The sequence below is a fragment of the Arachis ipaensis genome, chromosome B3 (assembly GCF_059453495.1).
Source record: "Arachis ipaensis isolate K30076 ecotype BB chromosome B3, ASM5945349v1, whole genome shotgun sequence".
Taxonomy (NCBI): Eukaryota; Viridiplantae; Streptophyta; class Magnoliopsida; order Fabales; family Fabaceae; genus Arachis; species Arachis ipaensis.
In genome coordinates, this window is record NC_142438.1 from 3911023 (window position 1) to 3928009 (window position 16987).

The window sequence follows — 16987 nt, forward strand, 5'->3', positions numbered from 1 at the left end:
GTCCAACCCGAATAGGTTGGTCGCGTCGCGTGTAGGTGGTCGCGTACGCAAGATATGCAGAGTGGCAAAAATGCTGAATGCTGCAGAATTTCAGTTTTACACTTCAAACTTCCGATGCACATAACTTTTTTGTTTTAAAACATTTTTCATCTGTTCTTCGAATGACGTAAACTTCACGGACTCAATTTTGTTATGAAATAGGTTTGAAAAAAATTGAAGATCCGGAAGGCAAGTTATGGCCTGTCCAAGTTTAGTCAAAAACCAAGTTTTTACCAAAGATTTCTAAACCTCTATTTCACCAATTTTCTTTTCCGAAACCAAAGTTCTACATTTCAAAATGACTCCAAACACACCCAACACAGCTCCATATTCAATCACAACCAATCATGTCTCAATTTTAAACCACTTCATTCCACGAGTTCTCAAATATACAAACACAATTATCAATTTATCAACATTCATAATCTTCATCCATTAGCATCAAATTCATCATTCATCAATCTATTTTACCAACACCAACCACATTCACAGCAATGAATCATCAATCTAATCATACCTCATCATTTTAACATACATTGACAACTAAAGTCATTAAACATGCTCCAAACACATATTCAACTTATCCTATAGTCATCTAGCCTAAGTTTTCACAAAACATTATATATTAAATACGAGAAGCCAAAACCATACCTTGGCTAATTCCTTGTAAAACTCAGAACGTCACAATTGACCATTGTTCCATAAAACCCAAGGCTCTAAACTTCTCCAAACAAAAAATTCAACTACCAAGTCCAAAACTTAAGCTTCCAACTCCATGAATTTGCCACCAATATATATATTCAATCTAATATCATATAAACACCACTAAATCAATATAGGATCTGCTATATACAAAATTTCACAATGGTTAAAGACTTCTCACCTTACCAACGAAAAATTGAGACAAAACCCGGCAAGTCCACGAAACTAATTCGATCTTAAACACCAAAATTATACAATTCCTCAACACTAAGCCCAAATAATTTCGGAATTAGGAGAAAGAAAATCGAAACTGAAAAGCGGATTTCTTACCTAATTGAGCACTGGCTTTGTAGAGCTCGATTTCTTACCGAAGTCGAAGATGGCAACGTTTCAATCTCCTTGTGATGTTCTGCCTCTCCTGAAGATGAAGGCGGCGATGCTTCAAGCTCCTTGCGACGATTCTGCCTCTCTGGAAGACAAAGACAAAGACGAAGATGCGAGGACAAAAACAAAAACAGCGACGCTTTAAGCTCCTCACGACGACCTTGTGAGTGAGAGGTGGAAGCAGTGAGAGGAGACGTGGTAGCGGTCTGGCGCACGGCGATGAGAGTGGAGGAGGATAGCGGTCTGGCGAAGAGGAAGGGGAGAAAGAGAGAGGGAGAATCTGAAGAGAGTGAAGGCACAGAAGATGAGAGTTAGAAATTTAGGGTTACAACTAACTAATATATATATATATATATATATATATATAAAAGGAGTATTTTCGACATTTTTTATATATGAAAATTATACAGGTCTCTGGAAAACTAGAATTATGTTTCTTGTTTTGTCCCGTTTGTTTTGCGGGTCTTCGTTTTTGTCTTTCACAGATAAAAAAAGACCCAAAATCTATTTCCGATGAATAAATTCTCACAGATACGAAAATACCCATCTCACCGAAGAAATTGCCATCTCTAATTAGTAGAAAAAAAATTAGAAACAAAAATCTCAACATTAATTATGAACGACAAAAATCCATACTTAAATGCTAAAAACATTAATAATGGATTGATAAGTATAATGAATTGCTTGGATATTATTATTTAATTTTGTAATATTATTAATTGTTTCAATATTACATTTTAAATGGGGGACGAAAATCAAACGAAACAACCAACAAAAATTAATAAGATAAAATTCATAAAAAAACAAAATTTAGAAAAGAAAATCTCAATATTAATTACGAACGACAAAAATCATACTTATCCATACTTTAATGCTAGAAACATTAATTCCATGCTTATGTCCACACATGCATTGAGAAGTATAATAAATTGATTGGATATTCTTAGCTAACTTTGTAACATTATTATTAACTGTTTCTATATTAAATTTTAAATCGGTTTGTATTTTGTACTTACTGCATTAATTTATATAATTCATTGATAATTTTAACAACTAAAATTAATAATTTCTTAAAAATTTGGAAATAAAAAAATCTAAAAAGTGGGAAAAAGTTTACTAATCATCCAAAAATTTTAATAATAGTATTAAAAGATCAGTATATTTTATAATTTATAATAATTAATTAATTATTATTAATATTTTTAATAATATAAAATTATATTTAATAATATAAATTATACATTTTTTTAATGATTAAATATTGACTAAATTTTAATGAAAAGTATTAGTTCCTAACACTTTTTCAAATTCAGAAATTCTAATGTAAATCTAAACCGTTTAGTTTATTTATAGTTGTCGGATAATCAGTAATTTCCTACCGATTAAGTAATAGTTAAATTTTAAAATACAGCCAAAACAATTAAAAAAAAAATTCAGGATTATTTTCACCTTTATTTGTAATTTCTTAAAATATAGCTTATGCGAATGTGCCAATTTGTCCTCCTAAATAATGATCTCTCTTATCTGAAAACTACAAAATTATATAGAGTTGAAGCTTAAATAAATACACTTGCTTGTGACGTATCAACTAAAAAAATTCATTATTTTTTCTCACGTCAAAAATAGTTCCTGTCAACTTTTAAATTTATAATTGACATAGTTGTCAGTCAAATAATGCGTACAGTAGACAAACGCTTTTGACTTAATATTATCTGTTATTTTTTCTGGATTAGGATATTGTTCTTATTATCTTTAATCAAATTTAAATTATTGTATGCTCCAATCAACGAGCAAAGGCCAAAAGCTTACACAAATCACAAATCACATAAACAAAATGCAAGCAGGCATTGATGGCAGTTGAAATAATTGAATGATATGGGACCGTGGATCAGAGGCGGCTACAATCTGTGCCGTTGGATTCAGCTCCAAACGCGTCCTTCATAATTTTATTGTTATTATATATACATTATATATTCAAATCTACAACGCATTTCTTGAATTTAGCAAATAGAAAATAGTATTGTACTTTTCACACAATTAAGGAAATTCTCCTCGTGAATTTGCATAATTATTAAATAAATCTCTTCGTAGTTCTTAAATTAACTTGTCTGTATCATGAAGATAACTATCTTCAATTATTGATAGATTTTACACATATTACCGTGTATTCTTAAGAGAGTAATCAGAGTATATTTATAAAAACTATTCTATTTACTTATATTATCTACACTTTACATAAATAAAATAAAATAAAATATAAATCGTCATTTAATTATATATTAAAATTCGTAACCACTTTAAAATAAGGTGTTTGCTATGGTGCCTAAAAAGTATTACCTAATTACTAAAATAGGTAAAATAGTTAATTTTAAATTTAAAAATATAAAAATTAAATATTTTTAAATATTTTAAATTTACTATAAAAAATAATTTAGACAAAAATTAAACACCAAACAAAAGACACCATAAAATTAGTCTTAAAATAATAGGTATGATGTCATACATATAAATTTAGATAAATGTATACAAATTTTTGAAAACAATAATATATTATCAATAAATATTATTTTTTTCAACACTTGATTCGCAATAATTTCACTCATATTTATAAAAATTTTGTACACAAAAAAATATATAATTTATATTTATATTTATCAGAATTTGCACACATAAATCAATACAATTTATCTTCATATTTTTTATAATTTATACACATAAATTAATAAAATTTATTTATTAAAAATAATTTAATATTTATATTAATTAAATAATAATGATAAAATATTAAAAATTGATTACTCAAAAATTTCTCCAAATTTTTTATTCTTATATTGACAAGAAATTCACATTAAAGATAAATTTAACACCGAATTTTATTTGACTTTGTTAATTTTTCTACGCTCGCGCGTTTTCGCACCTTCTTCCTTACACCTGCTTCGAAGGTGAAAGTGTAACTCGAAAACTAAAACGTGCTTACCCAACCGAGTAGAGTAGACCACGCAAAACGAACACTCACACACTCACTCGTAACTCTTCCTCTTATATAAATTCCCAATTATTTCTTTATATTTAAATTCTTCTTCAACACACTAACCTTCCTTCGTCCCTCTCAACGGTTTCTAGAGAGAGAGAGAGAGAGAAACTAAAAGTCTCCGTTTAGAGAGAGAAAGTAGAAAACACCGATGGCCGGCGTTAATCCAAACGGTGCCGCGGATTTTCCGGCGGTTCCGACTCACGGTGGACAGTTCATTCAGTACAACATCTTCGGTAACCTCTTTGAGGTCACCGCTAAGTACCGTCCTCCGATCATGCCTATCGGTCGTGGAGCTTACGGAATCGTTTGGTAACTACTTACTTCTGCTTCTTCTTGATTTTCATGTTTCTCTTGAGTTGAATCGTCGTTTTGATTTCTTTTCGCTTTTGAAATCGCGGTAGTTTTTCTGAGTTTTTGTGAAAATCTGTGTGTTTATGTGTTGCTGTTCAAATCGGAGCTGAATTGTTCGAAGATGATGATTGCGAGAATTTTGACTTCGATTTTTTTTTTTTTAAGGTTTTGGTTAGTTTTGTTTTTGTAGTAGATTAAGACACTGATTAAGCTGAATTTTGTGTTTGTTGTGATTTTTGAAGCTCGGTGTTGAATACTGAGACTAATGAGCTGGTTGCTGTTAAGAAGATAGCGAACGCGTTCGATAATCACATGGATGCGAAGCGCACACTCCGTGAGATTAAGCTCCTGAGGCATCTGGATCATGAAAACGTGAGTTGTCTGTCCTTTCTCGAGTTTAATATAGTTTGGATATCGTATACAGTGACGCTTATCTCTCTGAATTTGTAGCCAGTTGTTATATATACATTTTTTTCCAGAGTGATAGCTTATGATTTTTAGAGAAAAGTTACAAAGACACTTAGCAGTGTGAATTTTATAGCGATTTTTTTTGGCGCGATATTATTTTTAGAGAAAAATGATAAGTGGAACGAACTTTTGCAGTGTGAAAAACATTTTCCATCTGTTCATAACTTTCAACTTATTTTGATCAGTTGCGAAATGCCACCACGATTTGTTATCCGCTGCTCCATGCACTTCCATACTATAAATCTTTGTATCGTTAGGAGCATTGCTCTTTATTTTAACCTTTGGATGGATTTGAGATGTTGACTCTTTTGACTTATTTGATTATTTTCTTGAATCTTTGCAACTTATAACATCAATTTGAGTAAAATGATTTTCTGTGATTCTTATTATGTATGGTATATGCTATACAAATTCAATTGATTCTTGCTGTCAAAAGTTTGTTCAAGCGGCAACATAAATGGCCATAAGATACATGTGGCCACACGTTTGATGGATAAAACGCAATCATTTAATAGAGCCAAGCATAATTGATGACAGTTACCTGATATCCCTGATATGCGGAAGGCATATGAGTTGCTACTCGTACTAGGTTCCATTATAAATTCATGTAGATCGTAACATTTTACTTCCTGAAAATGGTTGCTCTTGTTCATGCTGATAAGATTTTAACATTTTATCATTTTATCAAAGCCTGATTAATAAAATATTTTGTTTGTAAAAACAGGTGATTGGTTTAAGAGATGTTATTCCTCCACCCCTTCGTAGAGAGTTTAATGATGTCTATATTGCTACGGAGCTCATGGATACTGATCTTCATCACATTATTCGCTCCAATCAGGGCCTGTCGGAGGAACACTGCCAGGTGAATGCTCACAATTTTTTTACTATGATTTTTTTGCATTTTGGCACTGGAGCTTTTTTTTCTCCCCTCGGTTTTACTGATGATTATATGCTGTTGTGCTTGCAGTACTTCTTGTATCAGATTCTTCGTGGGCTGAAGTACATACATTCTGCAAACATAATTCATAGAGATTTGAAACCAAGCAATCTGTTGCTGAATGCAAATTGCGATTTAAAGATTATTGATTTTGGTCTTGCGCGGCCAACTTTAGAAAATGATTTCATGACAGAGTATGTTGTCACAAGGTGGTACAGGGCTCCTGAACTGCTGTTGAACTCGTCTGATTACACTTCTGCAATTGATGTTTGGTCTGTTGGTTGCATCTTTATGGAACTCATGAATAAAAAGCCTCTCCTCCCAGGGAAGGATCACGTGCATCAGATGCGCCTATTGACAGAGGTTAGTTGAAAAGAAACAATGTACAAAGTTTCATGAACATCTTTTTAGTAGCTCATATAATCTGATAATCATAAAACTGTCGAGAGTAAGTCCGCTGAATCTTTGCGTAGTGCTTACACTTCTACTTTTCTGTAGCTTCTTGGCACTCCAACTGAGGCAGACCTTGGGTTAGTGAAAAGTGAGGATGCGAGAAGATATATCCGACAACTTCCTCAATATCCTCGCCAACCTTTAGCTAGGGTCTTCCCCCATGTTCATCCCTTGGCCATTGATCTTGTTGATAAAATGTTGACAATTGATCCAACTAAAAGAATTACAGGTAACTTTCTCAATATCCTTTTTGTCTATGTTTATGTAACCGTGCAAAGAAATGTATTGCCTCATTTGAACATTTGTGGGCGTTGCATTAGCTTTGGATTTTAGAACAAACCTGGAGGCAACTCACTGGTGTAGCAACAGCAGAGTTTCTTGTATTGAATAAAATTGTGCTAAATTTCATCTCTTTTTGTTTGAAAACTGGCAGTTGAAGAAGCACTGGCCCATCCATATCTTGAAAAGCTGCATGATATAGCCGACGAACCTGTCTGCATGGAACCATTCTCATTTGACTTTGAGCAACAGCAGTTGGATGAAGAACAAATAAAAGAGATGATCTACAGAGAGGCATTGGCACTCAATCCTGAGTATGCTTAAAGTAAAATGACATGAGCAATTTGAAGTTTAGAAGGTAATAATAAATTATTAAAAAAAAATAATGTGTAATCAATTCTTTTATTGCAAAGTTCAACACAGTGGGAAGTTGTTACAGGCAGGAAAGAACCAAGTTAGAACGAGGATTGAATCCTATTGCTGATCAAACCTTCCCGGGTAAATCCTGTTCAATATGTGAGATTAGTTAGGTTCAATTTATTGCTTTTAAAACAAATGAGTGCCTTAGTGTTGTAAAGCACCATATAATGATTATTACTCCCCAGAATTCAATATCTTGGGTTCTTTTCTTCTTTTGGGCCGAGGGCCTGTTTTTGTGGTCAACTCACCTTGTGTGTTGGCTAAATTATTTTGCTTTGTAACTTTTCGCGACCTTGATTACAGTTTTATATGCTATATTATCTGTATAGATGATTTAATTTCAGTGAGCTGAATATTCAGAACATTTTCTTCTATGGTTTAGAAAATTAGGTGCACCGTGCACGGACCATAGTATAACTAGATAGGAATTACTGCATTACAAAAAGTGGTGGAATTCACATTGCCTTGTGTTTGAGAATTTTAATCCTAGGCTGAAATGCAGCAGAGCGTCTAAAAGTTTTTTTTTCGTTCTTTGGTCAGTAGAGCGTCTAAAAGTTGAGGCATAGCAAATGCTAATGCGTATCGGGAAAAACAAAGAATGTACAACATTCTTTGAAAAAAAAAAAAAAAGTCAGGTAACAAACAGTTTCCAGGTTTTCATTTTTTAGCTTTTATATTTTTTTTTCCAGAAAAATAATTAACTTCATTATTATGTTATCTTTTTAAATGTGAATTATTGATATAAAAATATAACAAATTAAGAGTTAAAATTTATTTAATTAATAAAAAATAAGTCATAAATTTTTGAAAAATTTTAAAACTATATATATAGCCTTTATCGTTTGAATATGTCTCATTTTAAACTTTAGATTTTAAAGGTTAATACCCTTATCAAAGATACTGACGTAACGATAATAAGTTGACATGTACTAACATGTAAAGTGAGTTTTGATAAAAGTAATATTATTTACTAATATTTTTAATATTATTTTTATTCGCAAAAATATTTCTTGAGTAATAATTTTTTTAACCATTTTGTATTTTGTTTTAATTTTATTCTAATATTTTATCATTTAAATGTGTTTTAATATTATAATTTAAACAAGTATATGTTGAGCGTTAGAAATAAAATTTACAAATTAAACAATAAAAAAAAAATTGGGTAACAACTTTCACTTGATGCTCATCGGTTGCTAATGTCAAATCATTGAGACTTGCCTCATTGAGCCTCATTTTAAAACATCTATGAAGATTATAATCTGATAGGGAATAAAAAATAACGTGTGGGATAAAAAGAACCAATATTAGAGCAAAAAAAATTATAACACGACAATATAAACTGATTTTTATTATTTATATACCTAATTACTATTATAATCCATGTATTTAATAGAAGTACCTAAAACATATCCAAATTATATTATTCATAAAAGCCATTTAATGATAACTAAACAAACTATATAGAGAAGATACATGAAGCGTTGACATTAGATCTTCGTAAATCTGCGAAGGATCATTATTCAGTTTGTTGTTAGTCATATTCTACAGATAGTGGAAAATCATAAAATATATCATTATACAATTGTAAAACCAAGTATAAGTATAACGGATATCATTTACAGTTAGTGAAAATAAGCTTTTTTTTTTTTTTTAAAATCTTTTTTGCTCTTTGAAAACATTTTCATGGAGCATCGCTCCTTGCTCCATACAACGTGTCTTTAGTTAAAGAGACCAGCAACGAAGAAAAAGTTAGTGATTGAAGATATGATTGTAAGATCAAATCACAAATCAGAGTTTTTGTCATGAGGAATCGGAATGTGGGATATTAGTGTGTTTCGTACAATCATACGGTCCAATGGCTTGATGTTTACGAACCTACAACCGAAATGAAACAAAGAAAGCAAATTAATATTTATACCAATACCAATCCAAATACCAAGCGCAAATCAGATTCAGAAGTGACCAATGATCCGTGAAGAGCTTCCAAAGTTCATAAAATCTATTTATAATATATTAAAAAAAATTAAGATAATTCTACAATTATTCTTAAACATTTAACATCATTTTATCTGGTTACACAAATTTTTTAGATGGTATAATATTTTTTAATCTATATGGGTATATTAAGTTTTGTTTTCTTCATTTACTCTTTTTAAGGTGATTTAATGATAAAAGGTTATGAAAAAAAATTAATATTAAGAACACTTATTAAATTTTAATTTAAAAGATAATTATTCCCAATAAATTATAAAAAATCACAACAAAAGACAAGACAATTCGTATGTGCTAATGTATTTTTTGACGAGAATTATTATTATTTTGAAAAAATTCATCATAAAATTGGAGAAAAGACTCAAATAAAAACATCGATTTAACACAATTGTGATTTTAAAATTTTTGAACGAAAATTCTCCACAATGTGTTAAATTTTAAATACAAAATTTTACCATCAAAATAGAAGACTAAAACCTTAATAAGAGAAAATCAATTCATATAGAAGCATTTAGAAAAGTGTAGGATTTTTAATAAACATTTAATTTTTTTATTCAAAAAGTGCGTATCTTTTCTAATTTTTGAAAATAATTATTATTAACACATTCATATTTACTTGAAACCATATTTAAATTCACAAATTAGTTATCTCATGCAATAGTTTACATATACTCTTTAATTTTTGGATCTATAGTTACAAATACAATTTTATTTCTTTTTCTAATTGTATTTATATATTGATATTATTATTATTAATTTTTTTATATGAGTAACAATTATTGATAATATCCATTTTGCTAATCATAATTTTCTTTTACAAAAATAGTTTATTCTTGTAATTAGAGAATAAATTACAAAAAAAAAAAATCAATAAGATGAATAGTTATTTTTAAATTTCAAATATAAGTAATTAATTAATATATACAAATAATTTTAATTAAATATAATCTTTTCAAATAACTTAATAAGGATAAATTAAATATTCATTTTTATAATTTTTATTAAATACTTTTTTAAATACAAATTTAATTATTTTAGTTTCTAGACATGTTTAAATTTAGTGTTTAATAATAATAATAATAATAATAAAAAGCATATGGCGCGAGTGCCTACTTCAAGTGATGAGAGTCATAAAAGAGATTAGGGTGATGTACGTTTTCCTTTTTTATGTATGGGCCTAGGCCCTCTACTTTGACCAAAAACAGAAAGCATGGTGGAGTTATGCGCTTAATTATAAGCTCAGCATTCAATTTTGAATTCGGTAAGGCGACATGCTTTTGGTGGTTGGGTTTTCATTATTGTTGCACCACTATGTGTCCTTGTATGTTTTGTATGGGTTGGGTTCTGCAGCCCATATCTGTCCAAAAAAAAAAGTTAGATCAGAATGAACCTACCGGGGACCAAGGACTTGGTTCTTGCTGAGGCTTCTCAGGGGGGGAATTTTGTACTGCACCGCCTTTCATTGTAAGAATCTCCTGTAAACACCGTAAATAATCAGACATTGGAAATCTACGCCATAAAATGAATCAGATTTCTTCGATTCAATTATTATATTGACGTGTAATAATAATGAGTTAATTGCCATATACGATACAAACATGAACATTTGACGTAACCCTATACAAAAGTATTACAAAAAAAGAAATCGAGTTTAGAAGCAAAATTGAGGTCAGGAAATGCGATTACCTCTCCAGCAGCTTCAATTGCAGCTAACCATTCATCAGAAAACGGAGCAACATTTGGTGGAATCTTCACAGAAGGGACTTCCGGCTTGCTTTTCGTCGCAGATTTCTCGCTGCCATTCACGAATTTAATGTTACATCACAAAATGTGCAGAGTATCCAAACTATGTTGTACATGTAAAATTGAAAAGGTTGCCAAAAGATAGAACAGCAAATTTTATCGCATTAAATAAGGTACTCACTGATGAGTTATTTTGCTGCTTTCTTCTGCTAAATGAAGGCTGCCAGTTGTCTGATTCTGAGTGTCAATATTAGTGAACTCATGATCCTCAAGAATGTTATTTTTCGCTTCCTGGGAACTAACTTCGCTCCCTTGTGGGATTCTTGTGTGAAAGGGCTCATTATCTGAAGCTGGTAACTTCGAATTTTCACTAGAAGAACAATGCACATCAGATTGGCAAGTAACTACCTCTTCGGTGATATCTTCACTGCTTTTTATGAAGGAATCAAACTCAGCAGACACAACTTGATCATTGAATTGAACTTCTGTTGGCAATATGTCAGTGGAACAAACTTTCATATTACCAATTTGCAGGCATTCTAACCTGTCATCCGCTTCAAGATTTCCATCTTTGTACTCTGGCGTTGGTTGTGTATGATGATTTGAATAGTTGCTTTCACTTGTAGAGATAATGCTTCCTTTTGATGCACCCTCAAATAGATTTTGGTTCTTGATTTCTTCAGAGTAAGCAGTATTTGTAGTCTCCCCATCACCCTCCAAGTGCATTATGTTATTAACATGCTGCGAATTTGCATAAACAACAGTAGTCCCCTGCAGTTCCGAAAGATGAGATTTTTCATTATTGTCAATATCACCCACCGACGGAAGCTGATCATTGGCAACTGAAAGACACTGTTCACTGTTGCAATTATAAATCTCAGGATTTTCAGCAAAGTTCAGGGGCTGTACATCTTTCGCAAGTGATTTCTCACTCTTGCTCATAGTGTGATCTAATTCCGTGACCGACTGAGCTGGTACAATGAGTTGCAAAAAGCGGGAGGGGTTTTCAGATCCACTACAAATAGAGTTTTCGGTGTTTGAAATGAAATCTTTGGTCGCACCACAAACTTCATTCTCATCAAGCAAGTGACCGTCAGTTTTCACCAAACTCTCATCTTCACAAACCATTTTGTTTGTTTCAGAATCTGAATGTGAATCAGCTCGTTGCTCAAAATTTCCTGGGACATCATGGTGATCATCTAATTGTGTTGAAGTGTGCCTAGAAGAACCATCATCTCCAAGCTGCCATTCAGGAAGTATATTAGCATGCTGCTCAAAGTTTCCTGAGACATCATACTGATCATCATAGCTCATAGAGGTATCCATTGAAGAATCATCATCACTAAGCTGCCATTCAGACATGTTGCAGTGGTCATTAATCAACATATCATTTGCCCTTGAGTCACAGTCAGCTTTCACAAAGTGAATATTTTCTGTATTATTCTCACAAATTGTTCTGCTTCCTGGAGATACATTTTTTACCTCACCGTCACAAATACTTGAAACAGCTATGCAATCGTCACACATCCTATCCAGTTCAATTGGTTGAGTGCTATTATCCATTGCTTTTGAATCAACAATCTGGTGGCTTGCTTCATCCACTGATCCTGGAATGGAACCTGATTGATCATTGAGTGAATGCTGGCGGTATTCACTTTCAACTACTTTTGGTTGACTTTCACAACCAACACGAATTTCTGGTACAGACTTCTCAAGGGGATGTTTGGAGGATACAGTTATCACACAAATGACCTCAGAAGTATTTCCCTGGGATTCATTTTCAATTTCTGAACTAATTTCTCCTATTATACTATGATTTGGAATACTGATTTGTTCCCCCTCTAACTGCCGATTAACTACCCCTAAAATACTTGGGGTACTGACGCTGCAATTGGCCAAGGGATTCCCATTCAATACATCCGCTTGTGCAGCATCTCCTTGTTTGTCATAACCACCAGCATTGTCATTTGCTTCTGCAGTCTTGACACAATTGTGTTCCTTGAATTCTCCAGAATGTCTTGTATCGTTGGAAGACTTGGTATCTTTTTGCTGTAGCAAGAAGCTTTCATTAGAAGTCAGAACATTACTAGTGACTTGTTCTTCACCTTGTACCACGGCATCTGGCATTGTATTGGAAATATTATCTCTCTTTATTAAAGTTCTATGCATGCTATGATGGATTATGGGCTCTGGTTCTTGAACTACCAACTGACTCGCACAGGACAGAACATCATGTAACGTGTCTTCCAAAGGGAGGTCAACCTCTTTCTCCAACTGCTCATGGCTATGACTACTCTTTGAAAGAAGCTTCTTTTCATGTCTAGGGGGTTCCATGTCCTCCATGTTAGAGACACCTTCGCTTTTGTGTAGTTCTGCTTGTTCTTCAGATTTTAAGTCAAAGTGTAGCTCTGCATTCATGTAGTTCTGCTTGTTTTCAACCATTTCTTGCTCACTTATCTTTCCAGGGACAAATGAATGACTTTCCACTACTGATGCTGTTAAACGATTACTATTTACTTCAGTGCTTGCTTCTGACCTTACATCTGGCAAACTGAATTTCTCAGTGCAATTATTTATTGTGTTTTCAACAATGTCAGACCCTTTACTAGATACTTGTGGGAGTCTTGCCTCATCCATACAATGTCTTTCCAACTTCCTTAATTTGGGAAAATTATTCTCTTCAGGTTTGCAAGGTATAGAGCTTTTCTGTAATTGGCTGTGTGAATTGGAAGATTTGGCCTGCAAAGCAGTTGAGTTATAAATAATTAAATACGAGATCATACGCATAAGCATCATTTTACAGATGTATAGACTTAAGTATCAAATATGGAGCCAAATAGGGAAGTTATACCTGAGAAAAGAATCCCAATGAGGGAGATGGCATCCTTAGGCCTGATGGTTTTGTTGTCTGAAGCTGTCTCACTTGTTTTTTCTCATTAGTCTCCAAAATAACTTGTGGGACACAAGCTTCTGAAACATTAGGTCCTCTAGATCCTGATTGATGCTGTCCAGATGGTACAGATTTTTCTGAGATTGAGCTATCCTGTGCATGTTCAAAAACATCAAGAGAATAATCGCATGCTTATTATTTAAACTAAAATGACTAAACAACTGATGAAGCAAATAATATTGAAAGCTAAAGCCTGTAGAAGGTTAAAGTTCGAACCAAATGCTTTCTAGCTTCCTTGTTGACAGTTCTGGAAATTGAACATTTATCAGCCTGATCAACTTTTGGCTTATTTGGCAGTGGCACAATTCTAGGGTTTTTTGACAAGCCTTTTGCTCCAGCATACTTTTGGATATTAGTAGCTGTCGAAGAGACACAAAGTCAACAAAACACAAGAAATTTATTCATCAAATTGAGATTAAAAACCTCAATCAAATTGAATTGGATGACTTTTCGATTTCACATTATAATTATTAATACCATACAGTAATAGTTTGCAAACATATCTCTCATATTTAGAGTGGTCAAAGCACCTATTAAAAAAAGAAACAAAAACAAATTGCAAAGCTTACCCGGATGTGCATTGTGATTTCTCTTAGGTAAACTTGTGATCAACGTTTCTCTCCTGGGCGTATTTGCAACCACCGATGCATTGGATTTTGGACCAATATTAGTGGCTTTTGATTCCCTATTTGTTGCCTTCACTGGTTCAGGTCTTTTCAGTTTTCAAAGGAGTCAAGGTCAAGGCGTAAAGAAGAAAACCTTTCTATAGTTAAAAATGAAAAGATGCAGAAAACCAGAAACACAAACAACTCAATAAAATAAAATAAGCAAAACACTAAACACCTACTTAACATATAATCTAGGCAATCAATTGCAAGGATATGAAGATGAAGCTGCTGGCCGGAGACACACGTTTCGTTTAGGTCTATTCACAACAGTATCATTGTTTGCAAGCACCTTCCGCTTAGCCTAACAAATCACATATGGTAATCCAAAATCAAATATAAAAAAAAAGGTGCATATGATAGATCATAGATATAAACAAAATAATTAAAAAAAAAAAAAAAGGAAAACAACAACAGCAGCAGCAGCAGAATAGAGACTAACCACAGAAGCAAAGGCTTTAACCTTGGTTGATGCTCCAGATTTGGGAGATAGAAAAGCAGCAGCACCAACGCTTCTATTTTCAGTGCAAACAACACCTTCCGAGGATTGCTTAAACAAATTATCTTCAATTTCCTTAAGTGCTATAGAGGCACTAGCTGGCTCTTCCTCGTTGATAGCTTTCAACACCGTGTTAGGCCTCTTAGGAGTGGCAGTGCCACTAATCATCGAAAGTTCCAACGGGTTCAAAACACCTTAATCGATTAACACTCAACATTAATAACTAATTATTAACTATAATTTAGTAATAAATATCACCTTAAAGTGTTTTGCCGCTAATATTCCTCAATTTTTATCGATGTGAATCGAGAAATAGTAGAACTGAAAATTATACCTTCTTCCTCGAAGAAAGCACGATTCCACGCCAAGCTTTTTCGCAAATTGTAGCCTCCTTCTTTCTTCTTCCTCTTCATCTGCTGAGGCTCCATGCTGAGCTTTGCCGCTTCCGGTTTGTTGTTCCAAATCACGTTCTCTTTGTTGTTCTTACTGTCTTTCTGCGTCGCGGCACTGGCGTTTTCGGAGTTCACGTCACCAACCCTACCATCTGCGGCATCACACCATCAACAACCGCAGAGGACTACTATTTGAAATCATCGACTTCTTTTGTGAAAATTTTAAATGAAATTGGAAATAACGTAATTTAAGAGTTAAAGTACGAAGCACTAACTTGTTCGAGGGAGAGATCGGACAGATATTAGAGGAGAGCAGGAGAAGACGGTGGACGCGGCGGCGGCGGAGGAGACGGCAGAGTCACCTCCGGCGGTGGAAGCATCTAAGAGTAGGGAATCGTCTTCGGCTGTGATTTCTAAGAGTGGGATGTTAGAAATGGAATCCATGATTTTTCTTCTCTTCTCATCAGTATCGCAGTAAATGCGAATAGATCTGGATTTGGATTTGGCGTTCGGTTACGGTTATTATTATTGTTGGATCTGAAATTTTGAAACGAAGGTTGAGCGGGAAGGGAACAATCACCGTCGCTTTTATACGAGGGTTTGAAGTTACATTATGAGTTCACCTAAAATAAAAAAAAAGGAAGTTACAAGATGAGGTATGTGAATTTGAAAGAACTAAGAAGGTGCCATCCAACGGTACGGGAATGAATGTGATTGGTCAATGGTCATTGAGCTTAGGAGCTTGGGTTGTTCGGTCGTTAGTTATTTTACCATTTCTTCCTATGTGGCCCGTGAAGAGCCTAGACTTCGGCCCTTTACCAAGTTGAGTGAGTCCTTGACTACTTTACCAAGTCGTTGACCAAAGAAAAACTATATTTAATTAGCTAAATCCATTTAATTATCTACTTTATTAGCCTAATGCCTTAATCTTTCCTACGGGTGTTCAGAGTCGGGTGAAATCGGACCTATTTATTAGACCCGAGCCCAGTCCTAGACTCGATGAAATCTATACACTTTCGGATCACGATTATACCGGGTAAAAACCGGATCGTTAACATTACATTACCTTGATACCTTCTCATAAACTAGCATGTGAAAATATCCAAATTTCTAATACTCCAACCATTATTTGATATGGTAAAATTCATTTAGAAAAATATAACAAGAACTAATTCTTCTCTAAAATTAAAGCATAACCGTAATCAATACTAATATTGTTTAATAACACCAAATATTTAAATTAATACAAATAATACAATATTATGCATTAGTCTAACATCTTATGCATTTTAAACATAAAACATTAACTTATAGTCTTATAATAACTAATAACACAAAATATTAAGATTTACAATACTTAAATTCCACATAAGAATAGCCATCATCCATCACTAATAACACAAAATATTATTTGTATATGATGACCGGGCCACCGGACTGAGTTCGGGTGACCCGAGCTATAACCCGGACTCTATCCGAAATAATGTACGGGTCTATTTTTGAGACATTTATCCGACCCTAGATCCAATGAAATCACACCAAATTAGATCCTAAAGTGTTCGGAGTCAGGCCGGATCTTCGAGCCAAGCCGGACCATGCACACCCCTAATGTTTCCTTCAGTTATTCTGCATTTATTTTGTTCATTCGGTCATTCCATTGCAGGGAACTCTAATATTGT

At 33.2% G+C, this 16987-nt stretch overlaps 2 protein-coding genes across 3 annotated transcripts; one reads left to right on the forward strand and one right to left on the reverse strand.

Annotated features, from left to right (window-relative positions):
* Positions 1 to 4004: 4004 nt before the first annotated feature.
* Positions 4005 to 7431, forward strand: LOC107629170 (mitogen-activated protein kinase 3). Of its 2 annotated transcripts, XM_016331884.3 has the most exons (7): positions 4005 to 4468; positions 4753 to 4882; positions 5703 to 5840; positions 5946 to 6278; positions 6414 to 6597; positions 6802 to 7005; positions 7087 to 7431. In XM_016331884.3, the coding sequence occupies exons 1-6, from the start codon at positions 4308 to 4310 to the stop codon at positions 6969 to 6971; spliced, it is 1116 nt and encodes a 371-aa protein (XP_016187370.1). In that variant the 5' UTR covers positions 4005 to 4307; the 3' UTR covers positions 6972 to 7005; positions 7087 to 7431. The 2 variants fall into 2 exon arrangements, with proteins under 2 accessions (XP_016187370.1, XP_016187369.1); XM_016331883.3 differs by having other exon boundaries at positions 6802 to 7431.
* Positions 7432 to 8528: 1097 nt separating this feature from the next.
* LOC107629169 (uncharacterized) lies at positions 8529 to 16028 on the reverse strand. The gene is made up of 11 exons (XM_088508820.1): positions 15584 to 16028; positions 15251 to 15460; positions 14860 to 15110; positions 14635 to 14721; positions 14322 to 14472; positions 13969 to 14111; positions 13654 to 13845; positions 10984 to 13541; positions 10746 to 10854; positions 10454 to 10534; positions 8529 to 8942 (listed from the first exon to the last, which is right to left on the reverse strand). Exons 1-11 carry the CDS (start codon positions 15750 to 15752, stop codon positions 8868 to 8870), a joined length of 4026 nt encoding a protein of 1341 aa, XP_088364946.1. The 5' UTR covers positions 15753 to 16028; the 3' UTR covers positions 8529 to 8867.
* Positions 16029 to 16987: the final 959 nt, after the last annotated feature.